This window comes from Sarcophilus harrisii, chromosome 2 (assembly GCF_902635505.1).
Source record: "Sarcophilus harrisii chromosome 2, mSarHar1.11, whole genome shotgun sequence".
NCBI classification, from domain to species: Eukaryota; Metazoa; Chordata; class Mammalia; order Dasyuromorphia; family Dasyuridae; genus Sarcophilus; species Sarcophilus harrisii.
The window spans coordinates 444032931-444059459 of NC_045427.1; the positions used below are offsets into that span (position 1 = coordinate 444032931).

General features: G+C 33.7%; 1 protein-coding gene across 1 annotated transcript in view; it reads right to left on the reverse strand.

Annotated features, from left to right (window-relative positions):
• Positions 1-26529, reverse strand: part of C5 (complement C5) — a 114974-nt gene that overhangs the window by 68712 nt on the left and 19733 nt on the right. The window contains exons 10-19 of the mRNA XM_003757080.4: positions 20113-20228; positions 17532-17717; positions 13273-13476; positions 12608-12817; positions 12335-12490; positions 8701-8830; positions 7657-7719; positions 3093-3287; positions 1242-1332; positions 218-291 (exon numbers count right to left, since the gene is read on the reverse strand). Of these exons, the coding sequence (XP_003757128.3) occupies positions 218-291; positions 1242-1332; positions 3093-3287; positions 7657-7719; positions 8701-8830; positions 12335-12490; positions 12608-12817; positions 13273-13476; positions 17532-17717; positions 20113-20228 (1425 nt within the window). The remainder of the gene's footprint in view (positions 1-217; positions 292-1241; positions 1333-3092; positions 3288-7656; positions 7720-8700; positions 8831-12334; positions 12491-12607; positions 12818-13272; positions 13477-17531; positions 17718-20112; positions 20229-26529) is intronic.

Sequence of the window (26529 nt, forward strand, 5' to 3'; positions counted from 1 at the left end):
TTGCCAAATAATTTGTATTTTATTGTTTAAGAAATTATTGTATTCATTGGTTTATTTGAATTTTTATTGAAAATGATTATCATTACAATGAAAATTACTTTAAAAATAATTGGTAGGTGGTATATAGTCAGTTATTACTATCCAAGAGGAAGTTGAAATTCTATGAGATAACAAAATCATATCTCAGGTTTGAAGTAAATTAGATAAAGTTGATTACCTTTGTCTGAAATTCCAATAGCTTGAATCTCCCAGGTAGTTAGAGAATCGGGTAGGGTCAATGGAAACCTGTACCTGAAGGTTCAAATATTTCATGACATTCCTATAGAACCAGAAACTTAATTATAACCCAACTTGCTAAAATTGTCAAGTTCCTAGACATTTGCTGCCTTCTGCTATTAGGATAAGAAAAAATTATAAATAGACAACTTCATATCAAGGATTTATTTTTAAAAGGAAAAAAGTTCTAGGTCATGTTCTAATTTCAAAATATAGCTGAACTCTCCTAGATTTTCTCTACTTCAATTCCAGGATGGTTTATAATGTGTTCTTATTCAGAAGGATGGTTTGAGATTCTCAATAATCAAATTAATATTAAAAAATGTTTTGTATATTTTACTTGCTAAAGGCAGGAAAAGGGAATGCTATATTTTGGTCATATTCTCAGCCACCTGGGATAAAAGACTGGATTTCCCAATTAAACCTGAGTGAACAAGAAAAATCAATTAATACAATATCTTCCTTTTATCTTGGTTAAATGAAATTTTATATGACATTTCTTCATAGGGAAATTCCCTCCTTTTATTTGAATTATGAAGAGATGGCATTGGTAATGCAAAGATATATGTCAGTGTTGTAGAATGAGGACAAGATGAAGAATGAAAAATCTTGCTTCTGTCTTACTTTCTGCCATCAATTTAAGGAGACAGGTGGCATGGTGTATAGTGCAGAGAAGAGGGGAGTAATCAGGGTTAAATGACTTGCCCAGGGTCACATAACTAATGTCTAAAATCAGACTTGAACCTAGGAGCTCCTGACTCCACAGCTGATGCTTTATCTACTATATCATACAGTTGGTCAAAATTGTACATTTTTAAGAAAGCATACTAGAATGGAAATGTTACTTTTTATTCTCAATAGAATTGTTGATACCATTCTTTAAGGTGATAAATTTCCAAGTTTTTGGCCAATATATTTAGCATCCTTACAATATTTCCAAGAGTAAAATCAAAATATTACAGTACCTTAAACGAACATTATAGACTTCCCATAACCAACTTTCAGGAAAATAGCTTCGAATTTCTGGTTTGCCAATATCCATTAAAGCCTTAATATCTAAACAAGTATATGTTTAAAATAAGTAAAAACAGATTAATATATTAAAAACAGACATCAATTTTTAGTCTTAATCATTAGTCTTTTCTGTAATTTGAGTATCAAAATAGGATATGACTTAAATTTCTAAAACACATGCTCTATAAATCAGATTCCTTTTCCAATTGTACCTGGAATTTTAAAAAATACAATAATTTTGAAATTGGAATAAATGCATTCACAAATACTTGGAATGATTCTAGCACTATTTACCTCATATTGTTGGCAAAATACCTTCCTCTTTACCCAAGGCCCACACTTCATAATTTAACTCTCAAAAGGAGGTCGTTCCTTGTAAATACCCTTGTCTCTCCAATTCTATATCTCAAAACTGCTCAACATCATTTCCTATTCCTCTTCCTTTGTTCCAGTCTTGATAGAGGCTAACTGTAATCCTAATTCTATCCCCTCCTATCTACTCCAGAAATTTGCCCCTTCAACTACTATCTATCTGACATTCAATTTTTTTTTCCATATTCACTAACTTCTTAATATATTCTACTTTCTAATCAAACTTATCTATTTCCATTTCCTGTTGCCACACTTTTGTACACTTTCCCTCTTTCTTTTCATTTATTAAAGCTTAAAACTGCACTAAGACTTTTGGGACATCCATTTAACTCCTTAGTAGCAAGGAGTTAAATGTCGATTTCCTAATTCCCAAGTCAGTTTACTTTTTTCCTTTTACACTGAAACTTCAAATTAAGTGAAGTTATTTATAGGACATCTCTAAGGTTTAGAATCTCAAGAAACCAAAAGGACAATTACAGAAAAGTATTCAAGAATTCTCTTCATAAACAATTAATGAGAGTTGCCATGTGGAATAGAATTCTTAAGATGATTTCTGTAGAGCTCCCTTTAACTGTATCAGCTACTTAATAATATAAAATTGCTGTTTCTAAGAAGTTATTCTCATAACCATAATTTTTCCCCTTAATTTTGATAGTAGGATTTTCTAGTATTCTGGCATTGTTGAGATACCTAAGTTCACAGTATTTTATCCAAATAATAAATCACACACAAAAAAATAGGATATTAGAGCTGGAAAGAACCTTGAGTTAAAGAATGGTATAGCTTAAAATGTATATCATAGATTTTTAGAATTGGAATGAATCATAGATAAATAAGTTTGGACAGCCTGTATTACCTTAGACAAGACACTTTGGAACTCTGGATCTTTTTCCACATCTGGAAAATACATTAGACAATTCTGAGGTTCTTTCCATACTAAGTTTTCTAAATCTATGAAACAAAATCTCTGAAACTCCTCCATCTTCTCCTGCCTTCTTGTATAGATGCTACAAGTTTGTCTGTTATTTAAGTGACCTGAGTTATTGTGGTGGTGGTTAGTGTAATCATATGTCTTTTAGCAGGACTTTATATATTTCACAATGCCATTTACTAGATGAACACAAAACAAGTCATGTCAACTCCATCCAAGAGTTTCCATTTTGAGCCTTATTTTCTTCATCTGTAAAATGGAAATAATAAAAAAATCTCCTCTCTATCTTTCAGGTTTAATTCAAAAAACAAATTACATGAGATGTTTGCAAAAGTTTTTGACTATATTGTGATATATGTAGAAATAAGTTATCATTTATATTTCTTAGGTCTACATTAGTTTGACTATTATTAGAATTATCATCATCATTATTTTTATCTTTGTGACATTTTAATGCTCAACTCTGAGCTTAAAATTAGTATACAGTTTTTGAACTTACAAATTCTTCCCAGTATCAAATGTTTACGTTCGGATTCAATCCGCATTTTTGATGCGAAAAGACAGCAGGTTCTGAAAGCTTCAATGCAAAATTTTCCCTGTTTAACTCTGGCAAGCCGTTGTTCACAGGTCTCATGGCTTTTATGAGCACCACTGTAGCAGCATGACTTAACATGGACGTTTTTGTACTGAGCAGCTGTAATCAATAACAGACACATCCTTACTGAAGTCTTCTCAATATATTTTTTAATTAAACTGCTATACATATTTGTTTCTTATCAGAAAAACATATGTCAAACATAAATAGAGTTGCCCGCAGGGGATTTTGGCTCAGGGCAAATCATACCATGTGCTCCTTCCACTGTCCTAGAACCTTCCACTGTCCACTGTCTCCCTTAACATGTTGGTGACATTAACCTTGAATATTCAAAGAATCATCAAAAAGACAGTCTAAAGGTACTGGTTAAAAGGTAGTAAAAGCTAGAACAACTATGAATCATTTGAGAATATCCAGAAGTGAGTGGAAAGCTCTGTCTGATCCCTTCCCACCCTTAGACAGACATCTTTACTTAAAGTAGCAAGAGCAATAAAGAACTCTTAAGAGGTGTGAGGATTCCATAGGCCAATTATTGCTCAGAGGCAGTGGGTACTTTGTATCTGCAATTTGTTGCCCTGGACCTTCTTGTATTTAATCAAAAGAGAGGAAGAAAAGGAATGGTCTAGATCTTTAATCTCTGTTACTGGTTGACTCAACTTTCAATAATCAGCAGGACAAACAGCACTAATAAAGCTACCAATTAAAATCATCATTGGATGGCTTGAAATTGATTGCAGAATAGCTGAGGTCACTTGGTGAGACTGAAAATCCTTTGTAGGTTCAGTAGTACTAAATTTCTGTCTACCATTTTGATACCTCTGTAGAGATAGGGAGAAATAGGCCCTTCTCACCAGTAGTCACATACACTTAGCCTCATTGGACTTGGACAAGAAATGAATGTATCAGAAGAACTGCTGATAACCTTGTCCTGATTCTACTTATTTCTCTGAAGTGGAGGAGGAAAATGAAGACGAGGAAAATATTAATTAAGAAAAAAATACAGCCTTAGGAGGCTTTGGGACATGAAACTTTCCTTCTATGAAAGGTTCTAGGCCTTGAAATTTTCAGAAAAGGGGGCAGCTAGTTGGTGCAGTGGATAGAGCAACAGCCTTGAAGTCAGGAGGTTGTGAGTTCAAAGGGTCTCAGACACTTAACATTTCCTCGCTGTGTGACTCTGGGCAAATCACTTAACCCCAATTGTCTCAGCCAAAAAAAAAAATTCCAGAAAAGGAAGGAAGTTTCAGGCAATTAAAAGAAGTATGTCTAGAGTAGGGATATCCAAAAGAAACGTGAGGTCTAGAAAATCTGGGAAGATGGTGTAGTAGGCTAGTAAATTTTAAGCTCTCCCAATTTCTGCCACAAATGGAAAAAATTTACACCTCAGGGTGAACATAGCAAACTTGTAAAAAAATCAAGCAGACTAGGGGCAGAACAGTGGTCTTCCTGATACAGCCCAACAAGATCTGAAGAAAGACCATAGAAGATCTTAAGAAAGATCCAGGGTCTGAGATTAACCTGTGTGAAGTGCAACACCTTCCAGCTAGCTCCACAGAAGCATGTAATGGAGAGCAGGCTAGCAGAGTGTGACTGCAGCCACAGAAACTTTCATCTCCTGGATTGTTTGTAGAGTCAGGGTCTGAGTCCGGGAAAAACTGAGGGAACCTCCACTGATTAGGAAACCCAGGCCCATCAGTGCTACAAAGATGTGTCCCTGGACAAGAAGGAACCAGCACCGGGTGAGTGCAGAAGCATCCATGTAGGGATGCTACTAGTTACTTCTGTAACTAATAACTTGCAGAAGTGTGGAGCTCTTACTTGGGGGATCCTGGTCAAAGAAGGAAGCTGACTAGAGGTCCTTACACTAATACTTCTTATTTAAAAAAATGAATTGGCAAAGAAAGAACTCCACCATTGAAATATATTATAGGAAAAGGGAAGACCAGGGTTCATGTTCAGAGGATTTTACTTTAGTAAAAAAGCTACCCCAAAGAGTACCGTGAAATGGCTTCCTACCCAGAAAGAATTTATAGAACTCAAAAAAGAATTTAAAAATAAAAAAATATCATCCAAGAAAAATAAGATTATGAAAAAAAATGTTAACCAACTAGGAAAGGAGGAGCAGAGTCTCAAATATTCAAATTCTTTGAAAAATAAAATTGGAAAGGGGAAGTCAATGAAGCTAGAAGAGAACAAGAAATAACAATAAAAATTATAAAGAATGAGAAAATAGAACAGAATGTGAAACATAAGAAAAAGGACAGATCTAGAGAACATATCAATAAGAGAAAATATAATGGACTGTCAGAAAGAGAACCTTGACACAATAATGCAGGAAATAATCCAAGAAAATTGTCCTGGAGTAATAGAACATGAGGGGAAAGTACAAATAGGAAAAATCCAATTACCATTTCAAAAAGACCCTTTATGAAAAGCAAAGGAATATTATTGCCAAATGTTGAAACCCCCAGATCAAAGAGAAAATTTTGCAAGAAACAAAAAAATTCAAATATGCTGGAGCTACAATTAGATTTGTACAAGACTTAGCAGCAGCTACAATAAAAGACTGCAAAATCATATCCTAGAATCGTATCTACCAACAATCAAAAGAACTAGTTCTGCAACCAAAAATATCACATCCAGCAAAATTACCTATAATTTTGAATGAGAAAAAAGTGGACATTCAGTAAACTTTCAGCTTTTCAGGCTATCAACTAAATCCAAACTTAACAGAAAATTTAACATATGAGCCAATATCAAAGATCAATTTTAAGGAAATCAACATGGACAAACTGTTTAAACATGGACAAATTGTTTTTTTTTTTAACAAGGGAAATGTATATTTAAGATTCACATCAACAATAGGGTAGCTAAAAAGAAAGATTGGTAGAAGAATAGGCACAGAGGCATTAGAAGAGGAGGAGGGCTCATAGTTCTAAAAGAGGAGGAATGGGTTCAATAGGCAACTATATATATATATATCACAAAGGTTATAGCAACCTAAGGGAGGGGGGGAATAAATGAGTGAATGGAAAAGAAAAGGGTAAGGGAAGAAGACAAGGGAAGGATCCTTGGGTGGGGGAAGGTTAAGTAATAGTAAGACAAGTTATAATGAAAAATTTAATTAAAAAGTCAGCATGGATAGGGAAGATATGTCTGGGTATGGGTGTGTGTGTGTGAATGTGTGTATGTATGTATATACCTACATATGTATACATAAAAATATCTTTTCTTAACTGTAACTTACTTGAGGGTGGTGGGAGGAATGAAGGGGGGGGAAGAATAAAGTAAATAAGGTGCACAGGAGAGAACCAAAGAACAATTTACAAAGAAGTAAAGAAAAAATGGACATTCATTAATATAATTTCTTCTACTTATATATACTATATATATATATATATATATATATACATATATATATATATGTATGTATACTTTCTTGATCTGGTCATTTGTTGTGATATATTTTGAATCCTCCCTGATGTTCTACTGAGCACATGACAATGTTCTCTTTTGTTTTGCTTTATTTTGTTTTGTATTCTTTTTCTGTTTTTCTTTTTTCTTACTTTTTTTTTCAAATAAAGTGGATTAAAGAGAAAAAAATCAACATACACAAAAGAAAATAGATTTTCTGGACTTTCCACCCAGTATGGGGAAGGGTGGTATAGTACGGCTCAGAGTATTAATCCATATTATCCATTCTTCTGGAGAGAGTTCCCTAAACTAGCTCATATTATACAAAATGGAGGCTTTGTTTTTAATTTGAGTTATGCCATTTATTTGTTAATGGCACATATCAGTATATGCAACTTACTAGCATATGGCCATAGTTTTGTTACAAGTTTTTTAACCTCCCTAAATCTTAACCCCATAATGTAAAATGAAGACCCTTATACTTGTACTGATGGACAATTGGATTTAACAATTATCTAGCTACAATGGAAGAAAGAAAAATTTTGAGAGGAACAAAACCTAAATTTTGTAAAGCTGTGGACAGTGATCTAGAGCTATTTATTCCAGATAAAATTCTTTTAGATAAGATAATAACAAGAAGTAGATTTTCTGATATAGTCTATAACTTTATATAGCTCTTATAAACTAATAATAATTTCATTTATATTATATGTCAGTATCTTTTGTCCCTTACTGCATTATAAACTCTTAAATGGTAGAGACACATCTTATTTATCTCTGCAACTTCCCAGCACCCAACATAGCATTTTTGTTAACGTAAATTCTTAATTAATTATTATCTAATTATAAATAAAGAGGAATCCAAGTATATTAATTAATTAATCCATCCTAAATACATGTAAATACCATAGGGGAAAATGTTCTGACAGTTTCTAGTGAATCTTACTTTTTATTTTATAAAAAAGGAAGTGGGGGGAAATATCATTTTAAAATGTATCCATTTTCCTAAATGACACAACCATATATGTTTTATAAGCAAACAAAATTTTCAGAGTACCTTTTTTATCAATTTCTTCTTTCAGATCTCTTCTTGGTCTCAATATTTCCTTACAAGGCTTCTCTGTTTTTTTGAAAAGGGGAGGGAGGGAAGAAAGGAAAGATAAAAATTTAAATATATTTTCCATAAAATTATCTTTATTTTAAAGTCACATTAAATATTTCAGGTTAAGATTTATTTTTCATCATAAACTGTCTCATTGCAGAAAAATACTTAAGTCTAGGGTAAGAATTATATTTTATCTTTCATTTATTTGTTTGCTTACTGCTATAATCATGTCACAGCCTGTTAAGAGTTGGAGGTGTGAGTAGGCTGAAGCCAACTCAAATCAACTCTCAAGAGTAGATTGTTAAACTTTCAATATGTACATTTTTATACCTCAAAAATGACAAAACTTCATACCAGGGCTTGATATATTTATTTGTTGGTTATCTAGCTTTATAAAAGGGATACAAAAAATGTTAATAATATAAATTAAATTTAAAATTGGGTCATGGATACTTTTTCCCCCCAAAAGAATCAGTTCTTAATCACTGACAGTATACCTGTGCCAGGAAGAGAGACCTAAGAGTTCATTGGTTCCAGTATACATCAGTATAGGAAACTTTTCTACAATATCCCCAATAAAGGTATTATCTAATTTTTGCATAAAATGTTCCCAATTAAAGGGTATCCTCTACTTCCCAAGTTGGCTGATTTCACTTTTTGAATTGCCTTGTCAGAACAGTTTTTCCTTTATACAGCTAAAATGTGCTTCTTATCTTCTATCCTACTATTCCTTATTCTGTGCTGTTAGTTCAAGCAATCCAAACATAATCTCTCTTCCATATGTTGGTTTGTTAAATACTAGAAGACAGCTACTATGTCCCTCCCCTCCTTGATTTGCTCTTCTCCAGCTTAAATATTTTTACTTGCATTAACCAATTGTTTATGACATTCTTCCTTATCTCCATTATCATCAAACAATAAAACAATAAAATTATGGTTTATTAAAAATAAGATAAATCCAAATGTAATAATAGAAAAAAATTATGAACACATTACCATTTTCTTGTGATTCTTTTGCATTAGCATTGGTGAGAAATGTAAGTCCTGCTAAATGAAACACATGTGCACTGTCCTGACCTCCACCAGCACCACATCCCAAGTCACTTTTTTCAAAAACTCTCATTACCTATAACAGGAAGGCAGAATCATGAACTGATTTTAATAAGGGGAATTTCATAGATTCTGAAAACTTAGAACTGTAAGGAACCTCTGAAATCATCTAATCCATTTAGATATGAAAACTGAGGTACAGAGAATTGAAGTGTCTTATCTAAGATAATACAGAGTGTCCCTAGAATCTTAATTTGTTTTAAAGCTTTATTAAGCTTTAAGAACTTAATATTTTATAATAATATATCAATGTAATATAAATACAAATAAAATTAAGATAGCATATATTAAGATAGTAGAATGAACTTAATTAGTTTTTCAAACTTAAAACTGAACTAAAATTTTTGGGATACCCTGTATAACTAGGCAGTGTCAAGGCTAGAATCAGAACCTAGGTATTCTGACTCCCAGATCAGTGTACTTTTTTTTTCATTGTCTCCTAAAGCCTCATAGCAAATATATTTATTCACATGAAATCCTAAAGGCTTAAAATCTCAACAAATTAGTATTTGTCCTTCCTTCTCAAAGAAGATAAAAGATTTTATATGAGTAATATCTTAACTTACAAATGAATTGTATTCAGGTAAAGTAGAGCTGTCATTAGTCTCACTCTCTCCTGCAAGTTCATCTGAATCCAGTGGTAAGACATAGTAGGAAGACTGGAGATGATCCCTGATGCAGTGGGAGCTCTTGGCTTTTTTAAACTAAAGTCTTTCCTAGGTCTCAGTTTGTCTGAGACAACACCATTCAGTGATTTAAGGCTAGGTAAGAAATGAGGCAAAATATGGCCTACTCAAAAAAAAAAAATCAAACTGGGAGGGGAAGAACCTCAGGGCTTCTGGACAGAACAAAAATAATTTCTATTTATATAAGATTCAAGTATAAAAATATAAAAAATAAATCCCTCGATAGTGTCAAGGACAGTAAACTGTTAGCATTTTAAGCTTTACAAAACCCTTTTCTCACAGTAATTCAGGAAGAGAATTTTGTATTTTACATATGAAGAAAAATGGAAACTCAGCTGGACAAATTGCATTGTTTGCTGTTATGGGGCTAACAGGAGTCAGAGTCCAGAGAATTTGTAGTCATGACTGTCTTCCCACTAGACCTTGAAAAATGTAAAAGACTGAGTAATTTCTGACACCTTTAGTTTCAACCAACATTCTTTAGCTCTTGCTCTATCAGGTTCTTTTTCTTGGCATGGAGGAGCCAAAGATGAAAAGTTACCTAGGCCCAGCCTTCAAGGAGCTTAGACACTGGTTAGGTTGGGGCTGGAGGGGAGATATAATATGTAAACAGATAAATATAATACAAGGAGTGTGATAGGGGTTAAGGAAAGATCCAAAGTGTCCTAGGAAATTTTAAGGAAAGACGGGCAATAGAGTTTTCTTTTCTTTACTTCCTTTTCTCCTCTTAACACTGCAACTTCCCTGGTGCAGGTCCTCATTACCTCAGGCCTACACTATTTCAATAGCCTTCTGGTTAAACTTCCTGCCTCAAGTCTCTCTCCAAAGTTTCTTAAAGCCCATGTCTGACTATATCATTGCCTTATTCAATAAACTCTAGTGCCTCCCTATTACTTCTAGGAGGACACCTGGGTTGCACAGTGGATAGAGTCCTGGGCTTGGAGTCAGGAAGATCCTGAGTTCAAATCTGATCTCAGACATTTATTAACTGTGTGACCCCGGGAAATCACTTCTTCCTGCTAGACAAGGAAATAGCCAGGAATCTCTGCCAAGAAAATCCTGAATGCAGTCACAAAGAGTCAGATCTGACTGAAAAATGATTTATAGAATTGCTTCTAGGATCAAATATATAATCCTATGTTTGACTTCATAACATGCCCCCTTCCTACCTTTTTGATCTTCTTAGACCTTCTCTGTACTCTATAATTAGTAACACTGGCTTCCTTGCTCAATAAACCAGTAAATCTTAAGTAAAGTATTATATTTCTTAAGATGATTTCCATAGTTAAAGATGCCTTTAACTGAATTAGTCAATTAATAGAACAAACCTACCATTTCCAAAAAAATTCTCCTTAATTTTGAAGACAAGAATTTCTAATGTTTGAGAGATTTACACTGTTTTATCTAAATAATAGATTATAAAAAATAAAATATTTGAACTAAAGATAATTGTGGGTCATAAAATGGTATAACATAACATACACTAAAGAATTTTAGTTCTGGAAAGAATCTTAATCTAATTTGGGCAATTAATTCCTTCTCAAAGCCATAAGGTGAATATCTATTTTAGGGAATATTCTATAACCATAATGCTTCCTTTGCAGCATAGAGGCAGCATGGTATAGTGAATAATAATTTGGTCCTATCATTAGGAAAAACTTGTTTTAAGACAAATTTCTAATACAAACTAGATGTGTGACCCTGGGCAAGTAATTTAACCCATCAGTTTCCCCATGCAATTCTCTAGGTCTATAAATTATAGATGAGTGGCCTATTTGCTACATCATAAGAATAGGTTTTCATATTGGCAATTCTTCACAATGATGAAACAACAGGTCCAGAGCCCTGACCCAAAAGAAGCTTCCAGAATACACTACTGCTCTAAAATCATCCCTAATTCCCATTCCATTGCTGCATCATTTCTCAAGTTGATGTAAAACCCTAATCTAATAGAGAATATACTTCTCTTACAGCTTATTGATTTACATTTTGAGTTGGGGAAATAATGAAATGATATATTTGTTTTAAAAACTAGAATTAGTAAATACCTTATTTAGTCCAATAGATGATTTACTTAAACAGAGCATGTAAAAATACCTTGAAATCAAATTAATGGAAATTGGCAAAAATGATATTTATCACTTTGCTAAATAAACAGTAATAATAACAATTTTCAGGGTTTTTTTTCCAGTTAAAAATGTATTTTAGTTGTTTTTCAGGGCAAATATTTTTTCCGGGGAAAGCCTAACATATATGTCAACATAGGTTGCAAAAAAAATAGAATTTTGAAAAATACTTGATTAATTTAATCAATGTAAAAATACCAACAGGATTTCTCAGGCCAAATAAATCTACTTACATGACTTACATAAAATTGTCTAAATCGTCATCTACATTGGCTATCCCCCAAAGTCTCACTTTATTATCAGGTATCCCTCCTTAATTCTTGGGCAGAATTACTACATGCAGTAATGACTAGACTAAATGATATCTCAGGTTCCTTTCAATTATATGATTTCATGTTAAGGACTCCACAAGAAGTAGTGTAATGGATAGATCACTGAACCTGGAATCAGGAAAACCTAGGTTCAAATCTGGTCCCAGACATTGTTTGTTTCCTCTTCTGTAAAAAAAAGCTGTACAGACCTGCCAAAGTTATTGTGAATATCAAATAATATAATAATATTTGCAAAAGGCTTCACCAGCTTTAAAGCACTATCTAAATGCTAGTCACCACTGTTTTTCTTTAATAAGAATTATTACTATTATATTATTTCTGAAACACAGTCCTAAGCCACACTGCAATCCTGTGAATGATGCATTACAATACTTACTCTTTTCATATCCATGGATTTCTTGAGTTTTCCTTTCATTCCATAGATAGCCATATCTATGGCTGACAAGGCAATCCATGAACTTTCCCGTGTTACCAAGTTAAGTGAGACAATTTGTCCAGGAGTAAATTCGTTTTCATTTCTTGACAGCTGAACCTGAAAGGTAATTTGAAATAAGAAAACATTATTTTTTGAAGAGATCCATATCAGCACACATATGGTCACTGAGGTGGACAGCTGGCTCCTGAAGAAAATAAATTTAGAAATACTTACCTGAAGGTCATTGCCACATTTTTCTTCCACATCTAACCAGACTGAATCAGCTACTAATTCTGCCCTGTCTTCTCCTGTTACAAGGTAGTAGACAAGAAGCCGGGCTGAAGGAATCATGTCCTGAGTTACTGGAATGTTTAGACTTTGATAAGACAAATGTTCAAGCCTCTCTCTGGTCCCATAATTAACTATTTTGCCCTTTGATAAAACCTAAAAGAGAAACAAGACAAAGATGAAATTTTTTGGAGTGAGGTTTGCCATTCATGCAAAATTGTTCAAATGTTAGGGTCAGCATTCGTTAATATATTTCTAAAATAGAGATGACCAAGAGATAAGTTCACTAAATGTATTAAATGAACTCAGGTTCTCTTAATTACCATTGCAACTATTATAGTGAGAATGTATATTGATTACTTTTGTGGTATTCTTATCATTGAAACAGTAAGAAATGTTAGGGCAAAAGTAAGTGCCCGATATTATTACTGATAAATAATTGACTAAATCACCATGTAACCTTCTCACACAAAGAGGTTCTGGGTCCAGATCAGACAAAGTAGGATAAAAAATTAGTCAAGCTATTTACCAATAATGGACCATTTTAAAGCTATTACCAAACAACATAATGAAATATACTATGGAGATAAGTAGAAATTTACTATACTTACCAAGTAATTATAGAAGGCTATTTTGTCAATATATGGACTTTTAGGTTTAACAGTAATGCTTAAGTGGTCTCCCACAAGTAAAGGTTTGAAATTCTCTGTCCAGTCAATATAAAGATAACTTTTGCTAAGGGATGAATATGCTACTGCTCTATATTCTTTGAAAGCTTGATTTTCATTTGCAAGATTAGGGTCTTCAGTTCTGATCTAATAAAGGAGAAAAGAGACAAATGAGGATGTTATAATGAGATGTAAGACAAATTTAGAAAAAAATAAAATTTTCATTTTAAAAATGAGAAAGGAGAACTTGCAACAAATGAAAAAGAATAAAACTAAGCATATAGAGGAATAATTGTGTTTTTAAATAAATATTTAAATTAACAAAATTAAAAATAGACTATGTAAATAACATAGTAACTGAAAGAAAGAAAGAAAAAACAAACCTTGAAGAAATCATAAATAAAGTCCCAAAGGGGGAAAATACTATAAGACCAGATGATTTAACAAATGAATTTTATGAAATATTCAAGAAATAATTAATTCCAATGCTATCACTCAGTCAGTCAGTCAATTTTTTTAAGTGCCTAATATGTGATAGGTGCAGGACTAATTGCTAGGAATACTTAAACTGCAATAGTAAGAAAAACAGAAATCCTACCAATCTCTTCCTATGATACAAATATGGTGTTAATAATGAAATCAAAAGAGACAAATCAGAGAAAGAAAACTCTAATGAATACTAATGTAAAGTTTTTCAATAAAATATTAGCAAGTAATAATTAAATTTAGCAACAAGTAGAAATAAACTTAGCAATAATAAAAATTCCAATAAAATTTTGCAAGTAGGCTAAAATAACAGTTTAGAAAAATTATATAATATGACTGGCTGATTTTATGACAGGAATTCAGATTTGGTTAAACATAAGGAAGTCCAGAAATATAAAAAATCATGTTAATAAAATAAATAATAAAAACCATATGATTATATTAATAGATACTGAAAAAAGCTTTTGACAAACCCCAAACTTGTTTCTATTAAAATTCTATTAACCATAGGAATAAGTAGACCTTTTTTCAATGTAATTAATATCGCTCTGAATTTCATTTCAAACATTATATGTAGTAGGAAGAAAAGGCTTTTCCAATAAGATTGGGGTAAAGCAAAAATGATCATTTTCACCCCTATCATTTAATGTAGTACTAGAAATGCTTGCAATAGGAGTCAACCAAGAAAAAGAAATTGAAGAAACCATAGTCAAGGGGAACACAGAATTATTGCTTTTTACAAATGGTATAATGATGTATTTAGAGAGTCAATTAAAATTAATTGAATTCATAATTTCAACCAAGTTGCAGATCTAGATCTAGATCTGTCTAGATAGAACTATTTATATACATATATAGATATCTACATATATATGCACATAGATCTAGATATATAGAGAAAGAATGTTGATAATTTACATGGATTCATCTTACATTCTGCAAATTGATTAAAATTATTTTAATCTATAGATAGATAATTACTAGGATATAGCTATAGTTACATATCTAGATCTATATAGATCAGATTCTACTAGCTGTGTGCCCCTGGGTAAGAGTCTTCTAACTTCTGTGCAGTAGGTGGTTGTTGCTATTGAGTTGTATCTATCATGTGACTACATAGGGTTTTCTCAGCAAAGAAAGTACAGTTTACTAATTTATTTCTCCAGTATGTACCCATTTTGCAAATGATTAAGTGACTTAATAGTCACACAGCTAATGTCTGAGGCCACATTTGAATTCAAATCTTCCTGACTCCAAGCCTGGTGCTCTATCCACTGTACTACTCAGCTACCTATGCCTCAAGTCACTCATCTTTAAAATGAAGAGGTCAGACTTAATGACCTCCAAGGTCCTTTCCAGCTTTCAGTCTATGGTGCTATGAACTTAAATTGGAGACTCCTGTTCTTTAGGTGTGTAGGAAGGATCTATAGATGGTTATTTGTAGAGTTAGAGAATCTGAATTGGACACTGGTTTCATTACTTAGCCTTGGGACTTAAGACAAATCATCTAACTTTTTTGGGCCTCATCTATTAAAAAAAAAATCAAGGGGAACTAGATTAATGGTTCTTAACCTGACATCTATAAAGTTGTACATTTTTAGAAAATATTTTAACAATTATATCACAGTATAATTGGCTTAATTTATAATAAAATACGTTATTCTGAGAAGGGGTTCATAGGCTTCACCAGAATGTTAAAGGTGTGTGTGATATGCAAAAATAATTAAAAACTTTTGGATTGAAGGATTTCTAATTTTTCTTCTTTCTCTAACTGTATGACTTTATTGTCCTATGGTTCTTTAGCATTGGTGAAAAAAAGGTACTCATGCTCATTTATTAAACCCCATAGAGACCAAAGAACTAGATAGAGAACATTATGAAAGACAAAATGGATAACTTTGATTACATTAAATCAAAAAGATTTTGTGTAAACAAAACCAATAGAAACAAAATTAAAAGTGAAAAATACAAAGGGGAAAATCTTTATAGCCAGCATTTCTGATAAATATAGGGAGAACTGTGTCAATTTATAAGAATATAAGTCATTACCTGATTGATAAATGGTCAAAGGATATAAACAAATGATGAAATTAAAACAATCTATAGTTATATAAAAATGCTTAAATCACTATTGATTAGAGAAATGGACATTAAAAGAATTATGAGCTACCATCTCAGACTGGCTAAGGTGACAGGAAAAGATAATGATAAATGTTGGAGGGGATGTGCAAAAACTGAGACAATACTGAATTGTTGGTGAAGAAGTGAAATAATCCAACCCATTTTGGAGAACAATTTGGGACTATGCCCAAAGGGTTATAAAATTGTGCATACTCTTTGACCCAACAGTGCCATTACTGGATCTGTATCCCAGGGATATCATAAAGGAGAGAAAAGGACCCACAGGTGCAAAAATGTTTGTTACAGCTCTTTTTGTGGTGGCAAAGAATTGGAAAATGAGTAGCTGCTCATCAATTGGGGAATGGCTGAACAAGTTGTGGTATATGAAGGTAATGGAATACTATTGTTCTATAAATATTGATGAACAAGCTGATTTTAGGAAGACCTGGAAAGATTTACATGAACTGATGCTGAGCAAAACAAGCAGAACCAGGAATACATTGTACACAATAAGAGCAAGAATGTGCGATGATCAACTATGAAAGACTTGGCTCTTCTCGATGGTTCAGTGATCCAAAGCAATCCCGATAGACTTTGGATAGAAAATGCCATCTGTATCCAGAAAAAGAATTATAGAATTTGAATATAATTCAGCACATGCTATGTTCACTTATTTCTTCTGTTTTCCCCCTCTCTCATGGTTTTTCCCTTTTGTTCTGACTTTTCTCTCCCAACATGATTCATAAAGTAATGTGCATTAAAAATAAATAAAACTCCACAGAGTAGAAGCGAGCAGCCAGATCAACATTTGCCTTGGCAAGCAAAAGAATAATAATAAATAATAATAACTGACATCTCTATAGGGCTTTGAATTTTGCCCAGAACTTTATATATTTTATATTGTCTATGGAAATGACCATGTCAACTACCTGCCATACACTTTTAAATTTAATCTGTCTTATTGACATTTTCTCCATCATTTTGTTAAGATGAAGCAATTAATGAAAAAATAAATCAAGTCCTAATTTTGTAGCATTTGCTGATTTATGAGTGGTAAATGCTCTTAATGAAAATTTAACAATTGCTTTTATAAGCTAGCTGCCACTGGTCCCAGAGAGCAGGAGAAAGAAGGAAAAGAGAGGGAAGAAAGGGAGAGGAAGAAAGAAAAGGGGAAAGGAAAGGAGGAGGGAAGAGAGAAAAATCATTTAGACTTTCTCCCTCTCCTCCACCCCATAGTAAGGGTCAACTAATGGGGGAAAATAGAGGCTAATACTTAGAATTATAACATTTTAGAATTTAAAACTCCACTCTTCATAACCACCATTTCATCAAACTTCTTCCAAGGCTTGTAAGGACAGGGGATGGAAAGAGGAGAAATTATTTACCAAGTACATTTGATGAATTTATACCCCTTAAGATTTGTTCAGCCAACTAAACTGTGGCTCCCATTCCCACATGTTTAATGTAAAATTACAGAGCTGTTCACTTGCCTCATGTATAAAAATTTCCCATCTGTTTTGCACACCAGCCAAAACACACAGTCAGAAAGTACATACTGTACTAGAAAGCACAACCGTTAGGAGAATTCTACTCACGTTAAACTCCAGCGCTGTCACTTGAGATGGAAGATTAACCACAAACAAAGCTACTCCATTATTTTGATTGGTGGTACTTTTCTGGGGCTCTCTTTGGGTCACTTCCTGATTTTCATCAATTGCGTTTGCTTTCAGGGTTATCACAACCCCTCCTACAAACTGGTTGAGTGGATCCTTCACCTGAACCTGTGTACCAGAAGGACCAAAATGCAGTTGAAGGGATACTATTTCTTTTAAAGCATACAGAACCCTTGGTTCTCTAACTATTCTGCTACCTTCCTATTTCATAGGGCAAAATGCTCACTATTTGATTAAAGAGAAGGCTCCTCAACTTATAGCAAGAGAAATTAATTATTTAATCCTTTTTAAATAGACACTCTGTTTTGGGGACTCCAGGAAATCACAATAATATTTCACAATTTAGCAAGGCTGGAAGGAAATGTAAAGACCATCTAGTCCAACATCGTTCTTGTATGTTAAGAAGATGGAACATAAAAAATGTCCAATAAATTGCTCCAAGAATTAGAACCCCTATCTCTTGACTCCTCATCTATTATTCTCTCTACTATTTTCATTTATGATCATGGTCCTTGATTCACTTGGTTATTTGCTTGCTGTCTCCTCTATTAGATTGAAAGTTTCTGGAGAGCAGAAATTGTTTTTAGCCTCAGCACTTAATTCAGTGCTGACACATAGTGGGCATTAATAAATACTTATTGTCCCCATATGACATGACTTTCATACTAAGAAAAGAGCAGACTAGAGGATCAGTAGTTAAGCAGCTCTGATATCTGACAATAGCAGTCTTTTTTTACCCAATTTAGTCTTGAATAATAGGGAGAATGAAATCCCTGGGTGACAAAATTATAATAATTAAAGTTTTTTTCCCCTTCTATCTTACTCCCTGGCAAATATGCACTAAATTTCCATGAAAGGGCTAAGGACTCAACTAGAATAAATGTATAAAACTTTTTATAAGAAATTGAGACTCAATCTACCTTTTTTAAAAAAATTGAGAGAGGCTCAAAAAAAAAAAAAACCCAGTTTAGTATAAGGAAGATTTTTGGGGGGAGGTGCTAGATGGGTTGTTAGAGAGTAAAAATATATAACATTCTACCCATTTTTAAAATGAAGACTGGGAATATAAGAAAGGAAACAAGTATTTATTAAGAGCTACTATGTATCAAGCACTGTGCTAAATGCGTTGCAAATATTATCTAATTTGATCTTTCCAACAACCCTGGGAAGTAGGTACTGTAATTATCCCTGTTTTATAGTTGAAGTAACTGAAGCAGACAGAGGTTAAAGGACTTTCCCAGAGTAACACAAAGCTAATACCTGAGGCCATATTTGAACTCTAGGTATGTGACTCTAGGCACTCTGTGCCACCTAATTCTCTACAACATTATAGCCAATAAATTAAATTCTATTCACAAAAATGCCTGCTTGATATTCTGAGTATTTAAAGGAAAGGGACAAAAGGAAGAAGAAGAAAGAATGGAAGACAGACAGAGAAATAGAGAAAGGCAAGACAGTGCCAGACATGGTGAGAGAAACAGGTAGTGAAACATAGAAGAGACTAAAAGACACAGAAAGTTACACAAAGGGATAGAGAGGCCTGCAGACAATATATTCAAATATATGTGTGTGGCAAGACATGTACAAGGAAAGAAACATTCAAAGACACATTCAGAGAAATATGTGGGAAGACTGAAAGAAACAGAAAAGACAGAAGAAAGATAAATTTTGTATTTTTTCTGAAAGCATTTCCACCTTAATGCTTTATAGGAATTGACTACTAAAGACTTTTAAAGGATACAGAATTTTTATAACTGCCAGCATATCTGATGCTCTTTCTTAGTATTCAGGGGCTGCTGGATCTGGGCCAGAGTTTTCCCATTCCTGTAGTAAATAAAGGCTTACTCCCTTCCCTGTCCTAGAGAACACAGAACTAATGGTATTCCTTGTTCTCTTCTTGCTCCACGTCTAATCCAATTCCATTTAGAAGGTAGGCATATGTATTATGTAAGTATGCATGTATTTATGTGCATATATGTGTTGCCTATGTGTATATGTGAATATTGTACTATTGTGTATATGTGTGTGTGTATATACACATGCATATATGTATGAATGTACATAAATATTTTGTGCAGAGGGCCACCTAGGTGATGCAGTGGATAGACTGCCAGATCTGGAGTCAGGAAGACCTGTCTTCATAAGTTCAAATCTGGCCTCAGACACTTACTGGCCAAGTGAACATGGCAAATCACTTAACCCTTTTTGCCTTTGTTTCCTCAGCTGTAAAATAACCTAGGGAAGGAAATGCCTAACCACTCCAGTATCTTTGACAAGAAAACCCCAAATGGGAACATAAAGAGTCAGATAAGACTGAAAACCCACCAAACAACAAAACTCTGTGCAGAAGATAATTAGCTATTTTATAAACTTTATTTCTTACGTTCTTGCCTCAATTTTTCTATTTCATCCCCCCTTTCAATGCCTTCCACATCAAGGTAGAAGGAGGTGCATTTACATATTTTTAATACGTATTCAACTACGTATTCAAAAATCATCTTACCTTGATGGGAAATGGTATCCCAGGTTTCAAGAAAAGAGGAGTAGCAATTAAATTCAATTCATAAGGAGACAGGACATATTTAATTCCAGGTATTTCAGCTTCTTCATAAAATCCACCTAATAATCAATTAATAAGCATTTATAAATAATATTATCTCCCATCCTTGGAATGTTTTTATAATGTACAATGGAGTGGAATGGGCTTCCTAGATATTCCCTCTATCTCTCTTTATTTTCTATATGTATATGGTCCAGTTATTTGGTCATTTAGTCATTTGTTCAACCAACCAACCACTTTGTACATTTATTAAGCATTATTAAATGTATAACTTCATAGTATACATTATAATTAGGGCAAGACCCATTTCTTTTTTTCAATTTTATTTTTTTTCCTTTTTCTTTCTTTATTTAATAGTTTATTTTCCCCCTGTTACATGTAAAACCAATTTTTAACATTCATTTTTAAAACTTTGAGTTCCAGATTCTCTCCCTTCCTCCTGCCCAGCTCCCTCATTGAGAGTGAGAATAATGCAATATACATATGCAGTCATGCAAAACATTTTCTTTTTTTAAGCTTTTTATTTTTAAAACATATGCGTGGATAATTTAACAATATTGACCCTTGCATGGCCTTGTGTTTCAGATTTTCTCCTCCTTCCTCTTACCTCCTCCCCTAGATGGCAAGCAATTAAATATGTGTTAAACATGTTAAAATATATGTTAAATCCAATATGTATAAACATATTTATACAATTATCTTGCTGCACAAGAGAAATCAGATCAAAAAAAGAAAGTAAATGAGTAGGAAAACAAAATGTAAGCAAACAATAACAAAAAGAGTGAAATTGTTATGTTGTGATCCACATTCAGTTCCTACAATCCTCTTTCTGGGTGTAAATGGCTCTCTTCATCACAAGATCATTGGAACTGGCATCAATCATCTCATTGTTGGAAAAAGTCATTTTTATCAGAATTGGTCATCATATAATACTGATGTTGTCATGTACAATGATCTCCTGGTTCTGCTCATTTCACTCAACATCAGTTCATGTAAGTCTCTCCAGGACTTTCTAAAATCCTCCTCCTGATCATTTCTTATAGAACAATAATATTCATATACCATAACTTATTCAGCCATTCTCCAACTGATGGCATCCACTCAGTTTCCAATTTTTTGCCACTATGAAAAGGGGCCACAAACATTTTTGCCAATGAGGGTCCCTTTCCCTTCTTTAAGACTCTTTGGGATATAGGCCCAACAGAAACACTGCTGGGTCAAAGGGTATGCACAGTTTGATAATTTTTTGGACATAGTTCCAAATTACTCTCCAGAATGGTTGGATCCATTCATAACTCCACCAACAGTATATTAGTGACCCAGTTTTCCCCATATCCCCTCCAATGTTTGGCAAGACTCATTTCTAATGTTATATCTTTCATGAAGTTTTCCATAACCCACATGCCAGATGTAGTTCCTTCTTCTTTTACTTATATATTGTAGAGCCTAGTAGAATGTAAGTTCTTGGAAGCCAGGGATTGCTTCATTTTTTTTTGTCTTGGTAGCCCTAGCTTAGCACGATGTTTTGTATATTATCAACAATAAATGTTTATTGAATTGCTAAATTAATGTAGTATGTTATACCTCTCTTCTGGGATTTTTTGATTCAATCTTGCATCAAAGCTGTTTCAGTATATATTATTTTTATTAATAGAATAGAAGACCAATAAGTTGTAAGATCCTTCATAGCAGCATTGAGAATATTTCCTTATATATAGTGGATGTTTAATAAATGTTTGATTGACTGATTGATCAACTGAATGATAAGAACATAGATCTGGAGTTGAAAGAGTCCTTAGTTCCAGCTCAATCCCCACACTTAAGAGTTTAAATTAAAGTTAGGAATAATTAATTAACTGCCCAAGATCATACACATCATAAATAGCAGAACTGGGATTTGAACTTAGATCTTTTGACTAAAAATCCAGCCATTTTTTGATTATGTTATTTAAGTTCCATCAAGCAGGGCATATGTGTTTATTTTCTTGTATCCCTCTCAATGCACTCAACACAATGTTGAGAGTATAGTAAGCACTTAATAAATACTCATTAACTATTTAGCTGAATGAATGAGGAAAGCAGAAGACAAGTTTCCTGTCCTCAACAATTTTACTGTTCAGCTGAGAAAACACATGTGTAAAACAACTGGATTCCAACCAATGGAATGAAACAACCAATGAAACATTTCCAAGTTAATGTCTAAGCAAAATAAATAATACATACTGAGTGGTAGTGCTTTTAACAGATGAGGAAGCTGAGGAGAGATGTACTTTTAAAAGAAAATGGCAAGCAGTCATTCAATAAACATTCATTTTTAAATGCTTACTATGTGCCAGGCATTGTGCTAACATCTGAGAATACAAGAAAAGCAAAATATAGTCCCTGCTCTCAAGGAGTTCATAGTTTAATGGGGGAAACAACATGCAAACAACTATACTCATACACGCTAAGATGGGGAAAATGTCAGAGACATCTCTAAGATTGAGAGACTGGCTTCTCTTAGAAGTCCTAGCTGAAGTTAGGATTTGAAGAATCCCAGGGAAATGCAGGGAAGCCAGGAGTCTGACATATATGAAGAGAGAGAGAATTCTAGGTATGAGGGTGATGAGAATCTCAGTTCTTTGATAGCAGCAAGATCACAGGGCAAATGGCACAATGAAGAGAAAAACCTATATTTTACCCACCTAAGTTGCTCCCTAAGGTAAGAAGGGAGGAGTACTGATTGTCTTGAACTTTTAATCTTAATTGGGTCTTTTGCTCTTTAAATGGATTTTTATTAGTCTCACACCCTTGGTTGAAGTCTTTGGTAGAATTCTTGGCTGAATTCTTTGCATTGACAAAACCACCATCCCTGTTACTATATCTAATCAAAAAAGACAAGATATGATGTCACTCCTTAGGTTATATTTCCTCTATAAAAGGACCACTAACACCTATTAGGATTCTAACTCATTTTTAGAGTTAGCCTGCCAATCAGTGGTTTAATCCCCACTTTAGGACATCTTTCTCCTTGTCATAGCTACCTCCTTTTTAGGGTTAGTCTGCTTGTTAAACTTTTTTAGGAATTTAACCTGCCAGTCAATGGCATAATTCCTACTAACTCTCTAAATCCTTTTTGGGATTAGCCTGCCTTATGGAGTCAAAACAAAACAACAACAAAAAAAGAATTTATTAGGAACTTGTCACACCTTAAAGGTAGTTTCCTCCTTAAAGGCCGCCTTTCTTCTGGTTAATTATGAGTTCTGCTAGGGAACTTGTCTTTCCTCTTGTTATTTGCTAAAAATCCCCTTTCCTTACTAAAAAACCTTAAGGATTTAGCCTGCTGTTAGCAGAGTAATAAAATCTTTGCCTCTTGATTTGGAGAAGATCTAAACTTATAAATTATTGTGAGAGAACCTGTGACTTTGAGTTATAATCCAACATATTTTGGGGGTCACACTCTAAACCCTATTATTTTGGTGGCCCGTGTGGGGAGTCTGAAACACCAATATATTTTTGTTGGTTCTGCATTTCTGCATCCCAAAACCCCAACAGGGGGAAATGCTTTCAGTAAATATGCCCAGAATGAGATGGAGTGTCTTGTTTGAGGGACAACAAAGAGGCCAGAATCACTGGATCGGAGTATAAAGGGGATTGGGAGAAAGAGGAGTATAAGGTATGGAGTGGATAAGTTATGAATGACAAAAAGAGGATTCATTATTTCACCCTAAAGGTGAAAGGGAGGCACTGGAGTTTATTGCAGGAAGAAGGTGGGTATGACATGGATAGAGCTAGGCTTCAGAAAAAAATAATTCTGATGACTGAGTTGGAGATATACTAGAGTGGAAGATACTTGAGGAGGACAGAAAAACCCAGCAAGCTACTTGCAATTATCCAAGTATTATATGGTAAATTTCAAGTCATTCAAGTGTCTTTTCTCCAGAGAAAAATGATGAAAAATTAATGCCTGAAAATGTAAATGTAGACGTTAGTGACATATAGATCATTGAAGCAAGGAGGATAAATGAGTTCTCTGAACAATGAAATTAAAAATGAAAGAATAGAGTCAAAGAGTAAACTTTGGTTGGGTTTAGAAAGAAAATAATACAAATAGGATAGGGAGAGGTCAACCCTTTTCTTGAAAGGGTGACCAATAGTATTAAATGATTGTATAACAAGAACTATTAACAAACATTAATTGAGCACCTACTATAATTAAGCATCTGTGACAGGGTGGCAGAACAATTATGAGATGTATTTTTTTTTCCTTCAAGGGAAAAGAATTAGGAATTAGAGAGAAAGGAAATAAACACAGAAAGCTAATTCATCCTAGCAGTACAAAGAAGATTAGATAAACGGTCACTAGATTTGATTAGGAAAAACTGACAGGTATTCCTACAAAGATAGTTTTAGTGGAGTAATAAGAAAAGTCTTTCATAGCATCACTGCCCAGTGCCTTCTCAGCTGAAGTCCTTGACTCATGCTTTATTAAAGAAATTTGGACCAATCGCTTCAACATCTTTTTTTCCTCTTTCTCCTTTCATTACTACTTGAAAATATCCCCCTTTTTTCTCCTTTACTTCTGACCTGAGGATGAAGTGACTTTTCTCCTGACTAAGACCAAACCCTCTATATGTATTCATTCCTCCTATTCTCTATAGCAGATTGTCTTTACAATCATCCCTACCCCCTTTATTATCTAATCATCCCCTAGCTAGTGATTCCTTTTTTGTTGTATAAAAAACATGCCCAAGTTTCTCCATTTTTTGAAAAAAAACTCATTTGAGTCCCATTATTCCTGCTTATTTTTATTCTATATCTCTTCTCCATTTTTCAGGTAAACTCTCTTTACTTAACTTGGTACCTCCATCTCCTCTCCTTTCACTCTCTTCTAAACTATCTACAATCTGGCTTGTAGTCTTTCAATTGAAAATGCTTTCTGTCCAAAGTTACCAATTATCTCTTAACTGTTAAATGTAATGATTTCTTAATCTTTATCCTTCTTGATTTCTCTTCAGCATCTGATAGTTATTGATTATCAGATATGTTTTTCTGTCTGGATTTTTGTAACATTTTTCTCTCATGATTCCCCTGCTTATCTGACTATTTCTTTTCAGACTCCTCATTGATTCTTTATCCATGTCACAACCACTAACTGTGGGTATATTCCAAGGCTCTGTCCTTGGTTGCTTTTTTCCTTCCTCTCTACATTCTTAATTTTATCTTTCTGGCAAAACTAATAATTCTACCACTGCTTAGGTTATCACTTCTTCCCAATCTTTGGAGTTCAAAATCACCCTCTATTCCTCACTCTCACTTATCCCACATATCCAAATCAGTTGGCCAAAACTGTCATTTCTGTCCCCATATTTCATCTTTCCTTCTACTCACACAACCACCACCCAGTTCAAGCTTTCAGCACCTCTGTCTTAGACTACTTTAATGTTCTCTTAATTGGTGTTGTGTAATGTTTGGGCTAGCTTTCTGAAGGTCATTCTGATGGTCCTTGGTCTCAGCAGGATAGATCCCACAAGAATGATCAGGAATAGAATCTGGAGTCTATTCTGGTCTAGTTTTGATCTTAGTGGAGGAGTGTAAGGAGGCAAGAGAGCCACGAGGAGGATGGTCAAAGACAGAATATCTCATTTCGAATCCTTCTTAGCCCTTATATACCCTAGTATAATTACATCATTACAGCACACTGAATATGTGTGAACTGGAGAACCATTACATCACCATACTAAATACTAAATATATATGTGAACTAGAGAATCATCATCTCATCAATTCCAATGAGTTAACACTTCATTTCAAATATACTTCTCCAGAGTTCTAGCTTTCTACAATGTTGCCTTATGACTTTTTCTGCCTCCTCCTATTCAAAAACTCTACTGAGGCTCTAGTATCTCTAAGATCAAATATAAACTCCTCTGTTTGATATCTATAATTCTTTACAATACTGGTTTTTCTTACTTTTTTTTAGTCTTACTACCCAGCACTCTCTTCTACATAATCTGCAGTCCAACTAAACTGACCTACTTGTTGTTCTTTCTACATGATATTTCAATTCCCATCTCTGCATCCTTGCACTTGTCTCTTATGCTGGGGAATGAAGTTCCACTTCACCTCTTTCTTTTTATCTTGATTATCTTTGGTTTTCTTCAAAACTCAACTCAAACTGTATATTCTTCCTGGTCTTTCCTGGTTCCCACAATTACCAGTGTCTTCTTTCCTGTGATTCTCTTGTCATTTTTTAAAATATTGCTTATATACACATATATGTACGTATTGGTTCTCTCATGATAATTTAAGCTCCATGATGGTAGGTAGGGTCTGTTTCCCTTATGTATTTGTATCACTGCTGTTTATCATAATGATTGG